At 35.7% G+C, this 24,291-nt stretch overlaps 4 protein-coding genes across 4 annotated transcripts; 1 reads left to right on the top strand and 3 right to left on the bottom strand.

Annotated features, from left to right (window-relative positions):
- Nucleotides 1-460: 460 nt before the first annotated feature.
- On the bottom strand, nucleotides 461-3,179 carry LOC306887691 (GPN-loop GTPase 2-like). The gene is made up of 6 exons (XM_079445646.1): nucleotides 3,119-3,179; nucleotides 2,322-2,787; nucleotides 1,144-1,300; nucleotides 894-1,054; nucleotides 683-813; nucleotides 461-572 (listed from the first exon to the last, which is right to left on the bottom strand). The coding sequence occupies exons 2-6, from the start codon at nucleotides 2,739-2,741 to the stop codon at nucleotides 500-502; spliced, it is 942 nt and encodes a 313-aa protein (XP_079301772.1). The 5' UTR covers nucleotides 2,742-2,787; nucleotides 3,119-3,179; the 3' UTR covers nucleotides 461-499.
- On the bottom strand, nucleotides 3,119-7,084 carry LOC306887690 (uncharacterized protein). The gene is made up of 4 exons (XM_079445645.1): nucleotides 6,777-7,084; nucleotides 6,474-6,603; nucleotides 4,693-5,261; nucleotides 3,119-4,351 (listed from the first exon to the last, which is right to left on the bottom strand). The coding sequence occupies exons 1-4, from the start codon at nucleotides 6,935-6,937 to the stop codon at nucleotides 4,072-4,074; spliced, it is 1,140 nt and encodes a 379-aa protein (XP_079301771.1). The 5' UTR covers nucleotides 6,938-7,084; the 3' UTR covers nucleotides 3,119-4,071.
- Nucleotides 7,085-7,585: 501 nt separating this feature from the next.
- On the top strand, nucleotides 7,586-9,905 carry LOC306886932 (axonemal dynein light intermediate polypeptide 1-like). Its single transcript, XM_079444312.1, has 6 exons — nucleotides 7,586-7,784; nucleotides 7,895-8,031; nucleotides 8,526-8,695; nucleotides 8,776-8,954; nucleotides 9,564-9,728; nucleotides 9,801-9,905. The coding sequence occupies exons 1-6, from the start codon at nucleotides 7,704-7,706 to the stop codon at nucleotides 9,840-9,842; spliced, it is 774 nt and encodes a 257-aa protein (XP_079300438.1). The 5' UTR covers nucleotides 7,586-7,703; the 3' UTR covers nucleotides 9,843-9,905.
- On the bottom strand, nucleotides 9,882-23,481 carry LOC306886931 (nucleolar GTP-binding protein 2-like). Its single transcript, XM_079444311.1, has 16 exons — nucleotides 23,295-23,481; nucleotides 21,929-22,013; nucleotides 21,639-21,733; nucleotides 21,320-21,459; nucleotides 18,411-18,595; nucleotides 18,202-18,268; nucleotides 17,948-18,106; nucleotides 15,617-15,730; nucleotides 14,810-14,938; nucleotides 13,148-13,252; nucleotides 12,903-13,061; nucleotides 12,490-12,597; nucleotides 11,678-12,156; nucleotides 11,351-11,430; nucleotides 10,490-10,563; nucleotides 9,882-10,377 (listed from the first exon to the last, which is right to left on the bottom strand). The coding sequence occupies exons 1-16, from the start codon at nucleotides 23,356-23,358 to the stop codon at nucleotides 10,243-10,245; spliced, it is 2,178 nt and encodes a 725-aa protein (XP_079300437.1). The 5' UTR covers nucleotides 23,359-23,481; the 3' UTR covers nucleotides 9,882-10,242.
- Between the last annotated feature and the right edge of the window lie 810 nt (nucleotides 23,482-24,291).

The following is a 24,291-nucleotide window of genomic DNA, read 5'->3' as shown; positions in this document are numbered from 1 at the left end:
GCTCAGAGGAGGAAGTTAATCTGTTTACGCATCAAATCTTTCAAGCTTAAACACTACGAAACCCAAAACAATCATTCTTAGTTTCCTTCTATCAGTGCAACTCAAGCTGAAATAATGAGATTTAGTTGTACTGTGGACAAACAGTCCTTTGCTTAGATACAGAACAAAAATAAGTTTGTTGCAAAATAAGAATTATAGTGTATTAAAGTCACATCTGATAAAATGAATTGTGTAATTATTGCCTATGTAGAAAACATTTTGCAATGCATGTTTCTAAGACCACTGTTTTAAGTGTTTAAGACAATGATTTTATCCGTGTTACTGTAAAATTTCAATTGAAAAATATGTACAAATTTTGGTGTGGGGAACAAAAAAAAAAATTATTTTATTTGCTCATTTTTGGAATTCCAACATGCCTGCAATGTGTTTGAATGTGTGAAATACGACTTCTGCAAATTGCTTTTTTGTTTTTCTTTTATTTCAATCAATATAAAAATGGTTACAAGTCCATAACTTCATCCTCCACAGTTGTCCCAGTGGCCTCCATGTATTTCTCCTGTACTCTAAGAGTTCTGAAGCAAATGGTTAAGGACAATCAAAATTCAACAATGTGATTGCAGAAATGAACAGAAGTGTGTTAACAACAACAAAAACAGAAAACTAAACAGTATGATAAGGATACGTGCTGAACTGGAAATCTGCTCCAACTGCAGCAGACATCATGGCCTGCAGGTTCCTCTCCTCCAGGTCTCCAAAACAGTAGCCATTAGCTTTGTCCACAGTTCTCAGAACTTGAGTCATGCTTTCCTTATCCTGTAGAGAAATAACAATGGTCAAAAATCATGCCACACATCTGCATGCATTTCATTACAATTACAAAAGTGAGCACTAACCTGCACATTAAGAGGTACAAAAGACACCAAGCTGTAGTCCTGGATCACTTCAGCCAACTTCACATTCAGGTGGTGAAACTTTTTGAAGAAAGGGTCTGAGGAGAGATGCTCCACCAAATACGTCAAGTCCAGAACCTCAGTGTAGAAGTCTAGATTGAATGCTTATATATATAAAAAAAGAGTTGGTATTAAATTAAAGTACATCCACAAATCAGACATTTATGCATCAGTCTGGCCTATATCATCTTACCAAGTTTGCCATACTGCTCAATGAGGTCCATTTTTGACAGCACATTGACATGTGGCAATTCAACATGCAGCATGGTGGACAGGGACGTACACAGTACAGAGATGAACTTGGCCGGATCAGCACAATAATGGGAATCCACCAGATGCACTGCAGTCAGCTGCCAATATCAGATGAAATTAGATAGGAAATACATCTTAATAAATCACAATCACTCATCTGAGGTAGCTTCTTTGTCGTGTGGTGTTCCCCAGGGATCCATTTTAGCTCCTATTCTTTTTAAACTGTATATGCTCCCATTGGGTTCTATTTTTAGGAAGTATGGGCTGTCTTTCCATTGCTATGCAGACGACGCTCAAATCTGTCTGCCCTTAAAACAGAGTTAAAATGGTCTGGAAGCACTTATGTCTTGCCTGTCTGAGAGTAAAACTGAAATAATTGTCTTTGGTCCGTCGGATTCTCTTAGCACACCTAAAGTAAATCTTGGCGATTTAACCTCCTCTGTGAAGCCTTGGGTAAAAAATCTGGGTGTTATTTTTTTTTAAATCTGGGTTTAAAATTTGACAAACAGATAAATACAGTGATCAAATCCTGCTTTTGGACTGCAACTAGCTGTATTTTGGGATTAGTCAGTCAGCCCTATCCAGCTTGCAGATGCAGCTGCAAGGCTTTTAACGAGTACCAAAAAAACGGGATCATATTACACCAATTTTACATTCGTGTTAATTTTAAAATTCTTCTCTTAGTGTTTAAATCATTAAATGGTTTGGCTCCTGCTTATCTTTCAGATTTATTGACTGAACATAGGCCCCCTCTTGTCTCTCCGGTCGTCCAACCAGAGATTATTATGTATCCCAAAGTCAAAGCTGAAATGCAGGGGTGACCGCGCTTTCTCAGTAGCTGCCCTTAGATTGTGGGATGCTCTGCCTCTGTTTTAGATCCGCACCTTCACTATCTGTTTTTAAATCCATCTTGAAAACTTACCTTTTTGATTCTGCGTTTTAACAATGAGAACATTCTACTGTACTGTTTCTTTTTAGTAATTATTTTGTATTGTCTTATTGAAATGTTTTTATTGTGCAGCACATTGGTCAACCCATGGTTGTGTTAAATAGTGCTATATAAATAAAATTGACATTGACACAAGAGGAGTTCAAGAAATGTTCTCAACACCTACTTACCCTAAAATTCCACTTCGACAACTGTGCAAATATATTCTTCACCGAATTATGGTGAGTGTAAAGTTCTACCTGACCTGGGCAGTCAAAAAGAAAGTAGCAGTCGTGGTGGTACTTCAGCTTGCTCTCTAACCAGTCCAAATTTGCCTCTAAGTATTCCATAGAATAGATAAGGCCACCATTGGGGCCAAGTTTTAGACTGTCCATCACATCGCCCAGAGTGACGAGCTCGGATATGTCCACGGCACATGGATAGGGCAGCCCTTCATTGGCAGGATCCAGGTTCACAATGACCACCTTGCGCCCGAGGTGGCTGAGGAACTCTTGCATGCCCCGGCAGTAAGTGGTTTTACCTGAGCCAGGTGGACCAATCACAACCTGGCCAAAATGTAGAGCTGGTTTTGAAGGATTTGATGAGGTCATGATGAAGCAGGTTCACCACTATGCAACTGAAGAAACTAGACTACATCTAAAAGAGAGGAGAAAATAATGTATTTTTTTTCCTGTTAAAATACCTTTTTTATGTTGTATGAATGGAAGGAAAATAACAATCACTGAACAACATGAAGGTGAATTTTCATTGCATAAACTATGTCTTCAAGAGAGATTTTTATTAGTATACTTAAATGTAAATACTACAAAACAGATAACGTTACTGTAGATTTGCGCGGTCTGGGAATAGAGGCATCTATCAAACTCATTCAGATAGATAGGACAAAACTAGAATTAATGTATGTGTAAAACCAAATACATCTAATATCGTAAAACAAATACACATTTAGAAAAACACATACACAAACCTTTTGAAGTCAGTGAATTATTTCGCTGCAACATGACGCTATAAACGTGACGGAAACCGGATGTAGGGGATTTCAAAATAAAAGCCGAGAAAAACTGACTTGGCGTCTTTTCTTGGAGAATACATAAACTTTACAGAATTGTACTTTATAAATCGGAGGAAACTTTGTTTTTACCATGAAAATGTATTATTTAAAGGACAAAATGTGAGCTTTGTGGCTCCGAGCGCTGTGCACATTGTGATAGATTAATTCAAATAACAGTTTACTACAATAACGTAGATTTAATTATTAAACGTATAACACTAAATTCACTGCATACATAATTATTCGACAAAGGAATAATGTCTGCGTTATTGTGTTCAGATTTCCTCCTTTACTCTTACAATGTGTGCAGACAATCAAAAGGCCAACATTCATTATTATCCATCTTTATTTTACAATACAAAACATCTAAAAACCAAATATGAATGTACTGTGAGAGAACAGAAAATATCTAAAGATGCCATCTTTTGTATAGCAATATTCAGATTAGTCTCCATAACCATGAGGATGATAATCTGCTGGTGCAAAAACTAATCACATAGACTACAAACTAAAAGACCCCAAACAAGCACTCACATCAAATACATCCAGCATATGTACAGTAACCAAATCTGGACATTATATGCACTACTTCAAAAGTATCCAAAATATATGTTTTTTGAAGATTAATTAGTTCTGGCATTGAACACTTGCTTTGAAGAACAACACTGTACACACAGTTTGATGGGATACAAAACTATCCACCTGAGAATAGTCATACAGACAACTTGGGCAGGCTGAAGCGAGATTCTTTCATTGTCCGTAAGGAAATTCTGAATTAATAAATTCATGCTGGTCCTGTTCCTACCGATGAAACTCTTTCAAAGATTCCAGTACAAAACAGGTAACTTTGGTAAACGTTGAGGCAAGAACTACTCATCCAGGCTTTCATCCTGGCCTTCATCCAGGCCTTCATCCTCTTCATCCTCCTTCTTTGCGTCAACCTCGGCTGTGTCGGAGAACTCATGAAGGAGCACATACTCTCTGCTGCTGAAGCCAAACTTCAGCACATCCTTCTCTTTGAGCTCGTAGTAACGCTGAGGTTCTATTCGCTGATTGTTCAGGTAGGTTCCATTACCAGAACCCAGATCGATGATGTACGGCTTCACTCTCCTGCCCGTGGTGCCATCCGCCCGTGTGAACTCCACTAATCTGGGGATGATAAAAGTCAGAGACAAAAGTTAAATCATTAACACTTGAAATCAATGATATTTATTTACATTTTTAAAGTCGCAATGTAGTGAAAATAGCAACAATATCTTTTCTTCTGTACTGTGATGTACATTAACTTTCATATTATGGAAAAAAAATACTATGGATGTTAATTGCTACTGTAAATTATTTGGTTACCAACATATCAAAATATCTTCTTTTGTGATCAACAGAAGAAAGAAATCCATAGATGAGGAAGAGTAAATAATGACAGAATTATAATTTTTTAGGTGAACTATCTCCTTAACCATTTACTAAATATATTTTATTGTTGTTCTGACCTGTACTGAAAAACAGCATGTTGTTTGGAACATGAAGGGTGGTCGATAGGAATGTCTGCAATCTTCCTCTGTCGTCCAAGTAGATACGCACTCTGTCTGTGGATGTACATAACTGGAAGCGGCTCGTCATTCTTAAAAGGGTACAAACGCCATCTTCGTTTAGGGATCCTGGCCTCGGGAGGCTCATTATACTTGATCACCACCCCCCTGAATGTATTGGTATCTTCCACCAAGGCACCTGATAGTTCAAAGTTGGGCTTTTCCTTGTCCGCTGCAGGTGCAGAATCACCAGCGTTTTCACTGCCAAACTCATGCTCCTCATTACCACTGCCACTCTGAGCCTCCTGTCTGAGGCGATTCTCCCGCCGCTGTTCATTATGTCGTTCCCTCTCAGCCTGCTGTTGCTGTTGTATGTGGGCATCCCGTGCTCTTCCCCTATTTCTGTTCTGTTCTCTGTCTCGCTCTCTTTGCCGAGGCCGCTCTCCATCCCTTTTCATCCTGCGATCGTCTGAATCATCCCTTCTCTCACGATGCCGATGACTTTCAGATCCTCTGTGATCATCTTGCTCCTGTAGTGAAAAAAATCTCAATACACTCCACTTAGTACAGTACACCTTTTTAGTTGCTTTCAATAATAATAATTATTACTGAAAGCAATTATAACATTTTAATATTTAATTATATATATGCATGTATTTTAGAATATCTTAAAATGTCAATTTATACATGTCTAGTTAAAATATCTAGCATTTATAAATATTTAATTATAATGATATATCTGTAAAAAAAGTTATTTACAATATTTACTAAAACTACAAAGTTATCCTACAAAACTAAGACTATATGGAGACAATAACTAGCATTTTAACTCATGTTTTCTATTAAATAAAAATAATACACAAAATATGAATCATGTTGTATCATCTTGTTATCTTATGGCAAGTTAATGCGAGATCAACTTAATGAAGTTAAAACCTGTAATGAAAGTAAAACCTCAATTAATGTTGTTAAAAAATAAATAACGGCATTAAGAAAATTATATTATTTAAAGGACTGTGAGCGCATATATATATATATTGTGCTGTCAAACGATGTGCTGTCAAATGATTAATCGTATACAAAAAAAAAGTTTGCTTGCATAGTATGCGTGTGTTCGGTGTATACTTATTATGCATATATAAATACACACACATACAGTATTTATATTGAAAATATTTGTTTTTACATTCTATATTTATATTCATATAATTTAAATTATAGATAAATATATTTAATATATTAACAAAATTTTTCAGAAATATATACGCGTGTGTGTGTAATTATATATATATATATATATATATATATATATACATACACACACACACAATAAATATACACAGCACATATACATATACTATGTAAGCAAAAACTTTTTTGGATGCGATTAATCGTTTGATAGCACTAATATATATATATATATATATATATATATATAGTTGTAATGTAACTGTACAAAACATTTTGTAAAGAAAAAATATAATTTTGCTTAGTATATATCCTAAAATACCAAAGTATCAACAATTTAACCCACACAAAGCAGCAGCAATAATAATAATAATAATAATAATGCATTTCAATAACAATTAAATTAAATAATATGGCCTGCTATACATCCAAGAGTCAAATTATATTATAATGCAATTTTTTTAAAGCCCTTTAAAAACAGATTTCTTGTCAGGTTCATGAAATCGCGTAACTTGTTAGCTTTGGACAAGCTGATATGTATCAGTTTAACTCACCCGCTTTATCCTAATGTCAGTGCTGCGGTGTGGGCTTCTACTTCTCCGGGGTCGAGGTGACCTCTCCTGCTGTCTGCCCGACGAACGGTCTCTCCTCGCTGGCGACCTGTCCTTTCTTCTGACAGGTGATCTACAAATACAGTTCAGAAAGCATCTTGTATGAAACTACTGACTGCACTTGTTGATCATCCCCACATGCTGCAGTATTTTAATGGAATGTCCAGATTAAAAATATAGGAGCAATCTCTCTATTCGGCGGAGCTGTCATGAAGATAAACAGGCTGTGAGGTACAGGGCGCTCACCTGCTGTCTCGTCGTCTCGGTGGAGGGCTGCTGCTTCCTCGGCTGGAGCCTGAACTGGATCGGCGCTCCCGCGGAGGCCGCACCGGACTCACTTTTTCTTGCTTAATTTTTGTCTTTACATTCCGGACAGGAGATTCTCTGTGTCGTCTCCTGTTATCCATTGTGAAATTAAGGTTGCCTAATAGCTTCGTAAAAAGTAAGAGGCTTTCATACCAAATGGAAGGATGAAAACAGATTCAAACCGCATTTACGAAACTTCCATGAACACTTCCGGTTCGAAGCTTGTACGCTGAAGAAATGTGCCCCTCCTTTTTAGAAAACAACAAAACTAAATTAAGTTCCGCTTTCTTTAGAGCTTCAGTATAAACATTTTAATAGTGTTTATATATAAACGAAACAAGAGAAATATGAATAATTTACATGCTACAATTTTAACAGGTTAAATAATATAAATAGCAAAATAAAATGGAAAAGGGGGAATTAAAAAATAAAAAAAGTGTTTGAGCACAATAATAAAAAAACAAAAGTAAAAAAAAAAAACAAAAAAAACAGTAAAATGTGCACATTGACTTCAAAATCATATTACATGATTTCATTAATAGCTTTTTTACTTTAACAGCCTGCCACCCAGTGGCGAGTTCTGTCTCGTGTTTTAGAACATAAATATTAGAAAAATAGAACAATGTGTTTGTATGTAAATTCTTTTAAAATAATGATTATTTAATAATAATAATAATGCTTATTTTCTTCTCCCGATTAATTTGGTTCACTTTCATGGACTGACCTACGTGATGGGAAAGAGCGGTTGTCCTAGCAACAGGAAACAACAAAACGACACTTATGCAGCGTTACGCGGGTGCACGAATCATCCAAAGCGTTATACTAAAACATTCCTGTACATTTTCTTGATACTTCCACATTACAAGCATGATTCTCCCGACTGACTCCTTGCTGAAGTATGATTATCCGGTGTTGGTGAGCAAGAATACAGAGAGGAAGTCTCCAAGGGTAAGCACAGTTTTTGGATGTAACTTATAGAAACAACCGCAAAGTATTCCTTGTTGTTGTAATGAAGCCTGAACATTAGTTTTTCACATCTTGTCTCACATTTGACTCAGAGTCGACCTTTGAAAGTGAGTCCCCAACAGATGGTAGAGAGCGGCCCAGTCCCTCCTCCACCCAAACCCAAGAGCCCCTCAGCGGATGCCAGCAAAGAGCAAACCGAAGAGATCCTGAATGCCATTCTACCACCAAGGTAAAATAAGATACGAGGTTTATTAGTATATTAAACATTTTCTTTAACTGGGTGCGGATACTACCATAACAGTAATCACGTCTAAAAGTTTGGGGTCAGTAAGATTTTTGACTGACAGCTATAAAATTACAAAAGATTTCTAATGAACATAAATCCTGTTCTGAATGCTTATGTATCATGGCTTCCACACAAATAATAAGCAATGATAAAAATGTTTCCCCAAAACAAAATCTGCATATTAGAATGATTTCTGAAGGATCACGTGGCTCTAGTCATGACTGCTGAAAATTCAGCTTTGCCATCACAGGAATACATTTTGAAATGTAATAAAGTATAAAACGTCTGTTTTAAAATTGAAGTAATATATGTCACGATACTGTTTATATTTTAACCAAATAAACGCAGCTTTGGTGGGCATAAAATATTTTAAAAATATTTACCAACCTCAAACTTTTGAAAGATAGTATAAAAACTTTCAAATGGTTCTGTTACAGGGAATGGATGGAGGACAACCAGTTGTGGGTGCAGACCGTGTCCAGCGCTCCGTGCACACGCATGGACGTTATTCATTTGCAAGAACAGCTGGACAAAAGCCTGCAGGGAAGGCAGGCCAGACAGACGGGCATCTGCCCTGTGCGCAGGGAGCTCTACTCTCAGTGCTTTGGTAAAAATACACATATTAATGAAGTGTCATATTAATATCTGTTGAGATTCACATGGCATTCCCTGTTTCAAATGTCTCAGATGAGTTAATCAGACAGGTCACCATTAACTGTTCCGAGCGGGGCCTCCTGCTGCTGCAAGTTAGAGACGAGATTCGCATGACCATCGCTGCCTATCAAACACTGTATGAGAGCAGCGTGGCCTTTGGCATGAGGAAAGCACTTCAAGCAGAGCATGGAATGGCTGACATGGAGAACAAGGTCATTTGCAGCAAAATATTATTGAAAGCAATTATTCAATTTTTTTCTGACATTTTTTAATACATAAACTAAAATAATTTTAACATTATATATATTCTAAAATAATTTTACAATAATATATACAATTATACAGTCACTTTGTATGTGTATATATATATATATATATATATATATATATATATATATATATATATATATATATATATATACACATACAGTCACTTTGGATAAAGGCGTCTGCTAAATGACTAAATATAATGTATATACATATAATAAAAATTAAATCATAAAGTTTCTTTGGAAAAAAAATAAACCAAGCTACAAAACTAAACCTATGTAGTGACACTTACAGTAACTTGTATTTTACCTATTATTTTCTATAAAAAATAAATAAAAAATCATGTTCAACCTGTTGGATTAAGACAAGTTTATATGCGATTATCTTGCTCTTGTAACAGAAAACAAAAACTATTACATATACACACAAAATATATTTTGAACTTATGAAAGTCTGTGGTGTCCAATGCAACATTAGTCCTTTAAAGAAAGACCTGACAAGCACACATTAAATTACCATTTTCTGCTTGCTGAGATACAAACTGTTGGTAGATTTTAGAGTTGGAGGGTGAGAAGCAAGATTTGGAGAGATTGTTGAATGAGCAGAAGGCTAAATGTGAGGCCATTGAGAGACGGGAAGCAGAACGGCGGGAAATTGAGGAAAAGAAGCATGCCGAAGAGGTTCAGTTCCTCAAACGAACTAATCAGCAACTCAAGGTAAAGCAGAGATAATCATAACCATGATTTCTTATTATTTTTCAGACTCTTATGCAACCATTTATTTTTTAGGCACAACTGGAAGGCATAATTACCCTGAGGAATAAGGCCTAAATATTATTAGAATAATAATACACTTTAATACACCATTTTAATGAATAAAACATTTATTAAAGCATCTGTTCTGAGTATTTATTTATTTTTTCTTTCTCCAAACAAAAGCAAACGAACATATGTAGATACACAGGTTCATAATTCACATTTCAACACTGCATAATCACTGCGCTGAAAATGCAATGTACTGAAATTAATTAGCTATCAGACTGTAGTTCGAATGTTCAGGATGATGGCTGGTGCCACAGTATGAATAAAGTGCACTGGAACAATTGTATCAGAGATCAACCGAACCTTCACTTTTTCACAAATCACCGTGATTCCACACCAGATGTTCCAACCTAGCCACTGACATGGCTTTGGAAACAGGGATTGATGTTACTGGGTATCTGGCCAGGTATTATCGCTTAGCTCGTTTGCCTTTCTTGCCATCTAAGGGCATTTTTCTGTTCTTATTCTTGTTCTTCACATTGTGCGTTTCATAATAGCGGACCCCCACTTTCTTCACTTTCTGGGCACGCTCTAGTCTTCTTTTCTGTTGAGGTGAAGAAGTTCAACAGAGAGAAGGAGATAAGTTTGGTCTCAAATTTATGTGAGATGTCTGGAGTGAGAAATCAAGACGATTGAGCTGGGAGAATAGTGCATACCTCTTTAGATGTGAGTTTGGTATGCTGTGCAGGCCCCTCATCTTCAGCTTTCCTCTTTTTACCCAAATTCACAGCTGGAAACCAAAAAAGGGTGAGTGTCATTACTCAATTGTTTGAAGCACCAGACAACCCTAATCATTGACACAAGATTCTGTGGAATATTTAGTGTATTCAACTAGGTTTAACAGTATATTTTATATATTGTTGATATTGCAGTCAACATCAATAATTAATGTTATTGTCATTATTGTCAATATTTAAGTACTGTGAATATGCTGTTTGGGATGAGTAAGTTTTAAATAAACTAACACTTTTATTCAGTAAAGATGCATTAAATTAGTCCAAAGTGACAGTAAAGACATTTCTTTCCATTCATCAAAGAATCCTTAAAATGTATCACATTTTCCACAGAAATATTCAGCACGTTTTCAACATTAATAATAATAATAAATGTTTCTTGAGCACCAAATCAGCATATTAGAATTATTTTTTTCAAGGATCAAATGACACTGAAGACTGGAGCAATGACAGCTGAAAATCCAACTATGCCATCATATAAATTCAATTCAAAAATATATTCAAACAGAAAAGTCATTTTAAATGGCAATTATATTTCAGAGTATTACTGTTTTTACTGTATATTTGATCAAATCAAAGGAAGCCTTGGTGAGCAGAAGAGATTTTTTACATAAAAAAATGAAAACCCCAATGTATACAAGCATTTTCTTCAAAAATGCTTAAAAATGTAATAAAAAATATATAATAATAATAATAAGTGCTTTGTTGTACATTAAATACACAGTTGCAGAAACCATGTCTTTTGATACACAAACATTTGGCATTAACTTGAGTTAGTAGTACCTTTCCGTTGCAGATTCTTTGCATCATTCTGCTTTGCTGTGGTTTCAATGAACACCTTTTCAGACAGGCCCTTAGGAATTCTATAACAACATCAAGACAGCATTATAATATCAACAGATAAGAGCTAAACTGAAATGGGGTAAGCGTTAACCTTTACAGAATTATATCATAACTTTACTGATTATATATTAAAATAATTCTTTGTTTGTAGTTCATGTCTTGTATGGCTTTGTATATTTTTGATCTTGCTGTCTATGCTATAAAGTGTCCTGAAGGGCACCTATAAATAAAATATTACTATTATTATCCACATGAGCTTAAACAAACCGTATGGCGGAGAAGTGCTTTGACTTGGCACGATCAAGAAAATGCTTTAATTTGGCAATCTTCTCATCCATCTCTTTATTCACTTCACATGTGCTCTTCTTTTCTGCTTTGGTTGGGGAGTGAGAAACAGAGGATTCTTCTTCCTGTTGTTCACCAATCTGCTCTTCCACTTTTTCCTCATCCTCCTCATTTTCCTCATCTTGCTCATCTTCGTCTTCTGACCAGGAGGGATCCAGTATGTCAGGTATCTCAACAGGCACAAGGTCCTCCTCGCTGAACTCTGGAGCGACATTTATTTTGCCAAAGTTCTGCTTGACGTTGCTGAAGATTTTCTGCATCTCCTCCTTATTCTGTCTCAGCTTTTGATCTTCCTGCTGACTAGATGAGGCGCCATCCACACCCTGAGATTCAAGTGTGCTTCCCAGCTCTTCATTCTTGGTTTCCATCTCAGGCATTTCCAGCATCGGCTGAGCTTTGTTCTGAGTGGAAAGATCAAGTGTCAGTTTAAGACTATAAATGTTTAAAAGTGCATTAGTGTTTGCCAGTATAAATTCAAGTAATTTTGCTGGCCACAGTGAGTTAAGAGAGGATTTGTACCAAGTAATTCAATATGCATTAAGGACATTACATACAAACAAAGTCTTCCAAGGTCTTTTAAAACCACATAAAGCTCTAATTTTAGCAAAATATGCAACAGTGATGATCTTGGAAGACATTTTTGAATATTAAAGTGAAATTTCCAAAGACTAAGCTAATTGTTTGGCTAAAAGACACTAAACTTTGTAGGATATTAAGAACAAGTGTCCATTTACCTCTTCATCCATCTCGCCTCCCGGGGGCTTCACAAAAAAGGGGATGCGTCCCCTCTGCCAATCATTCAAAACCATTTTAGACACAGTAGACAGATCTGGCTCTCCACCCTGTATAAGTGGAACAACACAAAATACCAATCATTACAGCACCAACATGTACAGTAGACAGTCTTGGACAGAGATAAAGATGTGAACTAAAAAATACAATCTCATTTTGCACTAAATCTTAGTGGTTTTGGCATTAGAGTATTGTAAATTGGCTATCCGAAGTTAAAATTAAATGTTTTCCACAGGCTTAAAGTAAGCAAACTGTCACATCTCAATCGGACACTTGAGTAGAAAGAATAAACACATGTGCCACGAGGCCCAAACTGACAGTTCATTTTATCAGATTCTCCACAATCAGGCCAGACCTTGAGCAGCTTTCCGGTGCGAAAGGCGAGCTTTTCCAAGAAATCCTCAGCAGAGCTCCAGGACGGAATGCGGTATGTCTTCTGAATGTACTCTGCTTTAGACCTCTCCAGCACCGCTCCGATGTGATCCTCTGGAGTTCGGATCTTCTCCACTTGAACCTAAATGCAACAGATACAATGTGAGTGGATGAAGCTGCTGGGATTGCCAATGTGAACGGTTGATTTGAGAGTCAAGGTCATCGTACCACTCCCTTCAGCACAATGTCAGTCTCGCTGTCGTCAGAGGGATAGACGACGCCAGGACAGTCGATGAGGAAAATGCGTCTCATTAGTGTGATATACTGCCAGACCTGTCAGAAAAAAAGAGAGAAAGAAAACAGTTGGTTATGGCTTTAAAGTTGAGCTTGAGCCATCTGACAGAAAGTCCACAGATTCATCCATGACCTCCATTTAAGAAACCACAAGACCGAAAACATTTCAATATAACGAACTGCTTTTAAATATACGCAATTTATAAGAACTTTCGACAAGTTAGCAAGCAGTCAATTAACTTTTAAGTTTATAAAACTAAAACTAAATTGATTGTTTATGAATGTTGCTGACTGGCCAAAGTCCTAAACAGTGATTCAGGCAAACCCAACATTTCAACATAAGAAAACTAGTTGACAAAGCACAACAATTTATTAAGCTATTAAAATCAAATCAAACCTATCTCTCTCATAATCGAACTAGAAAGACTGTTGTAAAAAGAAAGGAAAATAGAAGACATAAATGTCTACTAACTGAAGAATCCCTCAAATCAGGGCACACTGGGGAAATTTTAAATGAAACAATTTATCATTTAAAACATAAACAGAAGAGCGTGGAAGTCCAGATTTGTTTAGAATTTGATTTCAATCTGGCGTCCGTCAGTAATGTTTTTCCTTTGCCTTGCACTTTCACTCACTCTCTGAAAACCATTTCTCAGTTCCTTGTTTGTAAAATAGGAGGAAAAATTTGACAACATAAGAAAGTAACTTCACACAAAAACATGAATACACAAAAGTTGCAGCCAAAACCAAAATGCTGGAAACTTAAGCTGTCCAAAATGTTACCACATGTCAAGATCTGGCAGGTAACCTTACACTCACCAAAAAAAAAAAAAAAAAAATCGGAATCATTTAATGTCACGTTCAAGAGAAATCACTCGATCATATGATGCTCAGGGTCAGTACACAAGTATGTTATTGTTAAAAGCTCATCAAAAATGATAACTTTTGAACAGAAAAAGGCTTGAAATACAGTGTAATGGGTTATTATTAATAGTGCTTTTTAGGCATTTATTTGGCCTCGGGCAACATTCATATACACTATTTGGAAAATAGCAGCATGAGCATCGTGTTAAACTTTTTCCCCGTGTCCATAGGGGGAAAAAGTCACTCAAATTTGGAATGGCATTAGAGTATGCAAACTAATCATAGACTTTTCATTTTTGGGCAAACCACGCCTTTGAGAAAAAAACAAATTAGCACCAAACAGAGACAAAGGCATGTGATTGTTACAGAAATTTAAGAAAAAACCTGCCTTATCTCCTCCTTCAGTATGACTATACAACAAATAATTATAATTATTATATCAAATTACTTTATTATTTTTATTATTGAAAAATATTATTTTATATTATTCAAATATGAACAAATCAAAGAAATATTACTATAGCAAGAATATTATTGTACTGTAAAAGAATGCTAATTTTATATTATGTTATAGAACAAGTAGAATTACAAATACAAAATGCATCAATTTCTTTTTTTCAGGTTTTGTTCTCAGAATTCACATGGATCCTTATTTTCTGGTAGGAAAATACAGAAATCCTTATGTTGAAATCACATCCCTGAGATGGAAAGAAAAAGCTTCTGAGGTCTTACCTTTGTCTCACCAGCAAGGGGTGCCACGTTACAGACTTTTTTGGACCGCAGGGTATTGATAACAGAGCTCTTTCCAACATTGGGGTAACCAATGAAGCCAACGCTGATCTGTTTTTTATCTGAGTGGAGCTGAGCAAAAATCAATATGGACATGTTAATACTAAGCAAACGTCATTTTGAAAAGCAGCAATTAAACAAGAAACACACACATATTGTCAAGTCCTCTGATATAATGTCAATTTCATGGTATTGAGGTCAGGGAAACAAGACGATCTTGGATCAGTCTTTCTCCCAATAATTTGCACACATTCCCTCTCACATTTCATTATACACTATTAAAAAGGTGGCCCAAGAAATAAAGACTTGATAGACAACCTACAAAGACCTCTTAAATGTCATTGCACCTGCAGATTTATTTTGCACCGCTGTTTTCTAACTCCTGAAAGAGTGTCCTGTCATATAAACCTCAACAAAATTTATGTTACGTAAGCCCTCTCTCCTTTTTAGTATTTCCAATTTTTTGTTTACGGCTGTGCTCCCAAAAATAGCTACGAGGCAGATGTGAAGACAGGACAGGAGCCCAATAGCATGGGAGGGTGGGGTGCATCTGGTACCCAACCAAACCACTACTCTGTACATCTGTTGCCATTACGGACCAAAAAACAGACCGACCTTGTCCTAAAACTTGAGTAGATAAACGACGTGGATCGAAACTGTTGTGCATTTAAAACCCGTTGCCCCGTGGTTTACAAGGCACCATAATGTGTATAAGCATTAAAAATACACTGTAAATGTTTAAAGCCTCACCTTGCCAAACTGCCGCAGAAGCTGGATAAGGGAGCCCTTGCCGAAGGAATTGGTAAGGCTGGCGTGAAAGGCCATAGTGGGGTATTCCTGGGAAAGAATTGCAACCCAGCGTTTCTACAACATAGACAAGAATAAGCAAGAATGAAAAACAGTTCACATATAGAAAAATAAGTGTAGCATCATCCTAAATGCTAAGCAACAACATTATTCATAAACATTCCAATGAATGATTTATAAAATGCCTGCATGCTCAAAAAAATTAAAATAAATAAAGCATCCCTCTAAATAAATCCCATTTCATCGTAAATTCAAGAGCAATGTGAACATATAAACATACAAATTCTATATAATACCTACCACTATGGATACAAATGTTTTGGAACAGATCTTAATTATTTAACTCGGGCATTTCTATTACTATAAAATTATTTCTGTCATGACAACTCTTGGAAGGATTGGCATGGTAATGTACATGACATTGTTAATGTATTTGGTCTTGGCAGAGCTGCAGCAGAACAAGTACCGAGACTTGCTACTGCCAATACATCCACAACATGCTGCTGTGAGCATGTAAGAAATACTGCTGCTGCAAATATAACATACATGAAATAACCTCCATACAGCATACATGAATCACCTTGTAGCAGATCTATACAGGTGGAGCTGGGGAAGGTGGAGGGTGTCTGAAGCACGCTGCAAACTTCTACAGCAAGCACTAGTCATATATTTGAATATTAACGATACAGGAAAGAGCCAATCAGCTGTGCCATGTGATAATGATGTCATTAGGTCAGATTGAGTAAGACCTATCGGACTGTGCCATCTAGAGTTTCATGCCAGAACTCTGTATAAAATTAAGCATCTACATTTGCATTCTGTACATAATGCAGTCTACATTTACAAACATTAGTGGAAAAAATGGCCCATTTAGCTCAGTGACTTCAAGTGTGCCATCTTTGCAATAAGTCATTGGCATAGACTTCCATAGTATTGGAGTAAAACACTATGGAAGTTAATTGGGAACATCAACAGTTTGTTTACCAACATTCTTCAAAATATCTTTTGTGTTTAACAGAAGAGCAAAATTCATTCAGGTTTGGAACAACATGAGGGTGGACATAATGTGTCTATTTATTTTTCCTACTTATGATGTTTTCTTAATCGATGTTGAGTTATTTTAATTTTAATTACTGGTAAGTGAGCACAAAAAAATTGTGCATATGTTCTTCAGTTGGCATACATATAACTTATGTCAGTTTTTGCCTTTAGCAACCCCAATTTGATCCTTTTGACGTAGGATGAATTCATGGAATTTATGGATCTATTAAATCGTTTTTGTTAAGAGAGAACAGATAAAAGGGCACAAGCTGCCCAACAAGAGATAAGTGATTCCCTTTCAACAACAAAACTAATGGGTTTCCCAATCATTTGCCTGTTAGGTTTACAAAAGACCTCAGTCATATATCTGGAGGAGGTAGGCAAATGCTTTTTTGGCCTGAATGAAAAGGCCTGCAGCTTATAAACAGCTGGTGTAACTCCCTCATTCCTTGTTGTTGCATTTCAGAATCACCAATAACAAGAATTACAAACAAGAATTATAGATGTGAAAGACAGAAAAAACTATCTGTCAGGGAAGGAGCCTTTAACTGGTTAACTATTACAAGCCAAGATAAACATGCCTGTCTGTCAGTGAAACAAACTCCAGAGACGGTAGAAATTAATGTGCAACAGGACACATTGCAGACAGTGGCCTTGTTCCAGAAACCTAGTGAGATGCCTTGCTGTCTACTGCCTACATAGGTGGTTCCATACATCCTAACTGTTGTAGAACAACAAAAGTGGCCATTTTGGATCATTCTATAGAAACTTGCCAAGCTAACAACACAAAACTCTAGTTGTTCTTAATTAGATTGAGCAATTCATGCCATGTCATAATTCCTGTACCCATATATATTGGGTAAATAATCTTTTTTAATTAGGCTGAACTATTTTGTTAATATTTTTTGCCACTGACCGAATAAGCAGATTTATCAAGACTTCTGACATTTCTCTGAACCCAAACATAAATGGATTAACAGAGGCTGGTGTTAGCAAGTTGCTAAATTAATGTCTCAACAATAGTATAGTTATATCACAAACGTAACATTCAGTTTTGTAATGCTTACTTTTCTGAAACAAGACACTGAGTTTTGACAAGTGAAGGTATCTTACAAAGCTTCTGGAACAGTGTTCACTTCAATAGCATGCTTATGTCACATTATATAATACTGCCTACATAGGGAGCTCAACAGATTTTGGAACTGGTACTAGTATTAAACTTTCATTTCTTACCGTGACCCATGTGGGAATGAGGTCGCACTTATTGAGCACAAAGATGAGGTGTTTCCAAGGTTTCTCCTTCTTCAGGTAGGACTCAATGCTCTGGGATCGAGTGCCCATAGGATCCCGAGCATCTAGCACCTGGATAATGACGTCTGAAGAGTCGATCACCTGCACAAAGCATGGTTCATTTTAGGATGTGGGGTCAACTATGGTTTTTGTTAGAACTTTCAATGAGTAAGGTGTTGGGAGATGGTAATAACTACCTTATAAAGCTCGCCCCAGATCCTCTTTGACTGCCCCTTTTTGAAGATTTCCTCCCGAGCCTCGTCCCTGCAGTGACGAGAACATGAAATGGCTTTATGTCATGTCATGATATATAAGCCACGTTTGCTAGAAAAACAGGGCTTTAGCTTGTTTCTATAGTAAGTACAGAAATACATATTTTCATAATCTCTAGAAGGCACTCGCTCACTTGACTCCGCTGTCCTCAGACACCAAATCACGGTCTTTCTCAGCATTGTAGCTCTGAGCAGAGACCTCTGCCTTTTCAGCAAAGTCCTTCAGCTCTCCCGCAGACAAGGTGGGCCTCTTTCTTTGTGCCTTTGGGCCAAACGTGGTTTCAAATGTCTCTGTGTCCAGAATGTGCACCTTGGAGTTCTAGAAGAACCAGCAGACGATCAATTGACAAACAGATTTCATGAGAACTGTTTTATCCTCGTCATTATAGCTTTTTTTAGAATTTCTTTGATGAAGCATCTGATATTTCAGCTCTTGCAAGCATTTTTGTGACAGCTTTGTGCTACCAAGAGGAAAGAAGCCCCAGTGATTTATGGGAGAGCAGCGTGTACACATCTGCACATTATATAAGGCTTACAAAAGTGATTATAAAATTTTGTGCTACACGAAACAACGTGATTTCTTCTATAAAGCATATATTAATATGGCTTTATTCACATTGTGCATAAATCTATTTAGTTTCCTTATCTTGAAGATTGACTTTCTGTGTGATGGAGTGGTGAAATCAGTTTTTTTAGACAGTGTAGCCTGCACTTTACCTACTATAGTAAAGATTTAAGACTAAACACGATGCTAAGTGACATAATTCACACAATGAGGGTAAATCTGTGTATTTGGCCACAGCTCCAGAAAGTACAGCACAATGTAGAAACATGGGAAACTTTAAATCCGATCTGACTATTTAGACACATTCCCAAAAAAATCAGATGGTAATCTGCAGTTCTCAAACTAAATGCAGATGTGGTTTACATTAGGTTTGTAAACACCAGCTTTCACAAATTCTTGTGCATATATAGAATGTTGTACACAGTACTGTTCCAAAGCTTGTGGTCAGTATGTTTTTTTTTAAAGAAATTAATACTTATATTTATTAAGGATGCATTAAAATGATCAAAAGTGATTATTCAAAATAAATGTTGTTTATTAACATTCTATTCATCAAAGAACCCCCCCCCCCAGCTATGTCATCACAGGAATAAATTACAATTTTAGAAATAGAAAGAAATAGAAAAAGTTATTTGAAATTGTAATAGTATTTCATAATATTACAGTTTTTTTTTACAGAATTTTCGATTAAATAATTAAATAAATAGCCTTAAGAGCATAAGACACTTTAAAAAATACATTAAAAAATCTTAACTCTAAACTATTGAACACTTGTGTTCATAGAAGATAGGCTTTTACAAAAAAAAACCTAAACCAAAATTAGCTAATTTTAATAGTGTTAATATACAGAAAAATATGCTAAAATAAATAAAGTCATACAAAAGCCAAATAACAATGAACAAAACTTCTTACAGTTAAAGTCTATAACTGGACCAGGCCAAATTGCAATCTGTAATGACCTAAAAACAAAACAAAAGTGAAGCCATACCACTGTTGCAACAGAGGATGGAATAAAACAAGCAATTTACAGATCTTGTCAAAGCCAGTAACATTTCTCGTAAGAAATTGTACTTCTGGTAAGATTGCATTTCTTTGGAAAACAATTGACGTGGATGATAAAAAACCAACCTCATTTGAGTCTAACCACCACATCACAACATGTTCAAAATATTTCTGAGAAAGAGAAAAAAAATGTGCGCAAACAATGGGCATTATGGCACATGCTGGAGGAGCGGCTCAAACACCACAAATCAAAAAGAGAAGATGAAAATCAATAACTGACACAGTTTTGCCAGACCAAAAAAAACAAAAAACACAGCGAGTGTGTCACAGTCCTGAGACACAGAACAAAAGTAAATTGGGACGTTCCTTATGCAAAGGTTTTGCTCACACATGGAACAGTTTAAATGTTGAAGCAAATCAACAACATTTGCAGAAGGAACATGAAGAACAGAGCAAAACCTAACATTTTATTCTGAGCACATATTTTTTTGCTCTGTTCTTTACTACTGGCAGACAGCAGGCCCTTAGGTGCCAAAGAACAAGTTCTATCGCAGGTCAGGCAATGCCCTTTCTCCACCGTCAGACTAACAAAATAACTGTACTGTTATCATGCCACAACAATTGTTCTTACTGTGTTCTTGTGTTGTGAAAAAGCTGTTTTCTCATTTAAATACAAATGAGCAAAGCCAGTTGTTCACAGGAATTTGCCAGAAATGAGCAGCTGATGAATCAAATCAGAAAAGTACTTTGTGAAAGGGCAATTTTCCCGTTAGAGTCTAATGTCTGAGACATTTTTGCTTTAATTAGGCTATAATGTTTCTAATCAAATGACAACACACAGCATCATACTATGACACTTCTAAATTTGGAATGATCTACGCAGACAGATTTTTTTGTTTTTGTGTCTCATAAAAACAGCACACGTAGCGTCCCATTAACTAAAAGTATAATTTTAAGTCACTGAAACAAAATAAGGTGAAATAAAATATAAATATTAGATGAAAACCTTAAAAAACATGTCGCTTAAAATAAAAATGACTTAAATTAAAGAAAATATATTAAAGCGAAAAAGAAAAAGAGTATAAAAATGACAAAACCACCTAACAAAATTTAAAAGGAAAACTGAAAAATTTTAAATAAAGGAAAATTTAAATATTAATCAACACTTATAGTAAAGAAATGTTATATACTCATGTAAAGTTAGATGTTACCACGTTGCTAACGTTATATTATAATACTCGAATACACATAAAAATGCATTAAACTGATTTAATTCATTTTTTATTTATACTTTCTGGTTGTAAGTGAATTATAAATAACCTTAGTATTCACAATACTACTTTTTACTGGATTGCCAGCTCTGAAAAACAGCAAACAAAACTGCACGCAAGCAATGAGCCTACCTGTCTTCTCACATCACGCCACAGGATTTTTGTATAAAAACAGCATGTATGTGTAACTTGAGTTTATACTCACATGTGCTTTTATTCGGTCATGCAGCAAGGACATTGGTAGTTTGCTCTGTTTCATCACTACTCGGTACGGATCTTTCTTTACCGCGTTCATCTCTTCCTGGAATTTCTGTAAGGATGACTGCTTGATAACACGTGTATTGGCTGCACAGGAAGCATATGGGAAAACCAAAGAAACTGATTATTCACATAATCAGACATATTTACATGCAATATGAATTTTGAATGGTGTGACCACAGAATAAGTGGTCTATAATATTACTTGGAAAAGATGGCAAGACTAATTAAAACAAACAAACAAAAAAAACCTGCATTGCTCTTACCAAACCACTTGATGTTGGGCTCAACTCTGGCCACAGTTCCTGGAGCAACTGTGCTCTGGTACTGCAAGGGCTTGATCACCTTACCTCGATTGTTACTGAGGGCATATGAATAAAAAAAAATCTGTTTCATTATAATTTAAAATGTTTAATTGGGATTTGTATTTATTTAAAATAAATAAGCTCTATGATTAGTGTTTAATGCATATTATTTTTTTTCATTCAATTCTGTTTGCTTGTGTTCATTTGGTGAATTAAGCTCATTCTGATTCGTTATTTTGTAAATGACTTACCATCTCTGCTTCTGCCTGTACATATTCAAGCGTTTGATGGTGGCACGGTCCCTCATGTTGTTCCCTCCAGCTCCCTTAACCCGGTCTGTGGGATAGAGGATGTTAAAAGAGATGAACATTGTTATACACAGGGACATAGTGCAATTTACAATAATTTATATACACTTCATAAATGTGACAGATCGTTAAATCAAAGCACAAGGGCCATGATTAACAGAAGAGTCCCTTGTGTCAATTCCAACGTCCAACAATTATAATTGAGGTAAAAAAAAAAAAGTTGTGTTTACCAAGACCGCATTTAAATGATCATAATACAGTAAAATGGTAATAATATGAAACAATATTGTGAATATAATTTAGAATAACTTTTCTATTTAAATATATTTTAAAATGTGATGGCAACTTGAATTACAAATCACTTTAATGCTAAATTGGTGCTCAAGAAACGTTTTTATTATTTTTTAATATCGATGTTTAAAACACCTGTGTTGCTTAATATGATGCTTTTTCAGGAGTCTTTAACAAAGTTCAACAGCACAGCATTTATTTATAATACCATTTTTGTAACACTGCAAATGTCTGTCACTTTTGATCAATATATGTCCTTGTTGAATAAGATAAAAATCAGTCTGACCCCAAACTTGAACAGTAGTGTACAACTTGTAGCATTTGGCCGTAAATAACCCTTCATTACATTCAAAATATTTCAACTTTGGACCACATCTTGAGATGCAAAACATTTTAAAGAGAAATACTGCTTTTTATTTAAAAAGTAGTTTATTATGAGCAATGTATGAAATGAATCGGTCTGGATCAAAATGGCACTAATAGACAACAAACAAATATGTAGTATATTTAAAATATGACATCTATTGTAAGTGACAGACTGACAATTTCAGACTAAGTCATTGTAAGTATTTGGCATAAACGCACAACACGGGGCGTGCTTTTATGCTCTCATAATGGTGAAAAACTTCTCCCTGAAAGCAGAGAGCAAATACTGTCCTTTAAAAATAAAGATAATTTCTAAACATTTCTGAAAAACATTCAAACATTGTGGGAGCAATCTAGAACAAGTTTGTAATTCATTGATTCTTGAACACGTATAAATGCTATGTACAACCCGGCAATTTGGTACCCAGACACGACTGACAATACAAGTGTCAGCAGCCTCTAGTTAATGGGACACCTGGAGGCTACACGAAAATCAACTAATAACCCTGTAAACATTGAAGAAAGCTGCTCTACCAACAGGCAACGGTGAAAACATGACTACAGAACGTCTCATATATTCCTGAAAAATAGCTCGCTAATGCTTTAGCTGGCTAGCAGTTCACAGCCAGACCAGCGGTTTATTCAATCTTACCGGGATTACTGCTGGAGTTTGAGGGATTTATGGAGCTTTTTCCCTTGAATTTTGGCTTGACCATTGTGACCGCTTACTCCGGGACAGTCCAAATACTGTAAATAAAGAATTATAACTGAGTTTTAGTCCACTGTAGAGTTCCACGTGTTACAATAAACTACAGAAACCCGGAAATACGTCATCATTCAAGAGACGACTTTTTTTTTCTTCGTTTACCATCAAACCTGAGCAAATTTGTTCGTAGGTTCTCAGAAATTAAATCTGAGTTAGTAACGAGAATCTACAAAGCCAAAATTCAATTTACCCACATTTATGTCAGTGTACACTAATAAACCGGTCTTATAAGTTATAAAATTATAAAATAATAAACTTATTTCAAACAACATTAAACAGATTTTAAAATTATGTAGTTTCATAACCTTATAACAAATTAACTGATTAACTAAATTGAATATTTGTACTTTTAAAATGGCCGATTAACACAGCAGAACCATTCAAATGAAACCCACAGATTAAATGAGACATGGGACAAAACATGTCCAGCAAATGTAACTGCTATTAGGTTTAAAAATAAAACATATTTTCAATTGTAAATGTTATGGGGATTAATAATAAAATGTATTTAACACAATTATCCCCTTCAATTTGATTTTATCATTACTATGTGAAATCTATGACACTTATTGTCTTCTCACTAGATCTAAAACAGTGTGTCCACAGAGAAGGGTTCAATCATTCATATGCTATAAAATGGATAAAAAGTTTTTTTAATGATGAAAAGCCTTATGAAAAGTAACACTTAATAAAGTCTCATATCAAAGCAAGGTTGTTTTTCAGTGATACATGCATGTTTCATAAGGTTTCAAATTTGTGTCCCCACTTTTTGTTAACACCGTCAGACATTTATTAAAATGTAATAAAATCAGGGAATATCAGGGGCAGCTGTCACTCTAAAGAACCCCCTCGCCACAATCCTTCTCCGTAGAGTACATCACTG

This window comes from Barbus barbus, assembly GCF_936440315.1.
Source record: "Barbus barbus genome assembly, chromosome: 21".
Taxonomy (NCBI): Eukaryota; Metazoa; Chordata; class Actinopteri; order Cypriniformes; family Cyprinidae; genus Barbus; species Barbus barbus.
The sequence above is the reverse complement of the archived record's forward strand: the minus strand, read 5'-3'. Positions and strand labels throughout refer to the sequence as shown.

Bases quoted from the DNA above. Each gene is read 5' to 3' on its own strand.
- LOC306887690 (XM_079445645.1), bottom strand. From the start codon at position 6,937: ATGGATAACAGGAGACGACACAGAGAATCTCCTGTCCGGAATGTAAAG. The intron at 6,604-6,776 runs GTGAGCGCCCTG...CTGTATTTGTAG, and splicing joins CCGAGACGACGAGACAGCAG to ATCACCTGTCAGAAGAAAGG. The intron at 5,262-6,473 runs GTGAGTTAAACT...TTTTCACTACAG, and splicing joins CTGACATTAGGATAAAGCGG to GAGCAAGATGATCACAGAGG.
- LOC306887691 (XM_079445646.1), bottom strand. From the start codon at position 2,741: ATGACCTCATCAAATCCTTCAAAACCAGCTCTACATTTTGGCCAGGTT. The intron at 1,055-1,143 runs GTAAGATGATAT...TATATATATAAG, and splicing joins TGAGCAGTATGGCAAACTTG to CATTCAATCTAGACTTCTAC. The intron at 573-682 runs GTATCCTTATCA...CATTTGCTTCAG, and splicing joins GCAGATTTCCAGTTCAGCAC to AACTCTTAGAGTACAGGAGA.
- LOC306886932 (XM_079444312.1), top strand. From the start codon at position 7,704: ATGATTCTCCCGACTGACTCCTTGCTGAAGTATGATTATCCGGTGTTG. The intron at 8,696-8,775 runs GTAAAAATACAC...CAAATGTCTCAG, and splicing joins GCTCTACTCTCAGTGCTTTG to ATGAGTTAATCAGACAGGTC. The intron at 9,729-9,800 runs GTAAAGCAGAGA...TTTATTTTTTAG, and splicing joins GAACTAATCAGCAACTCAAG to GCACAACTGGAAGGCATAAT.
- LOC306886931 (XM_079444311.1), bottom strand. From the start codon at position 23,358: ATGGTCAAGCCAAAATTCAAGGGAAAAAGCTCCATAAATCCCTCAAAC. The intron at 22,014-23,294 runs GTAAGATTGAAT...TCTATCCCACAG, and splicing joins AAACTCCAGCAGTAATCCCG to ACCGGGTTAAGGGAGCTGGA. The intron at 13,253-14,809 runs GTAAGACCTCAG...TTTTTCTGACAG, and splicing joins CCCTTGCTGGTGAGACAAAG to GTCTGGCAGTATATCACACT.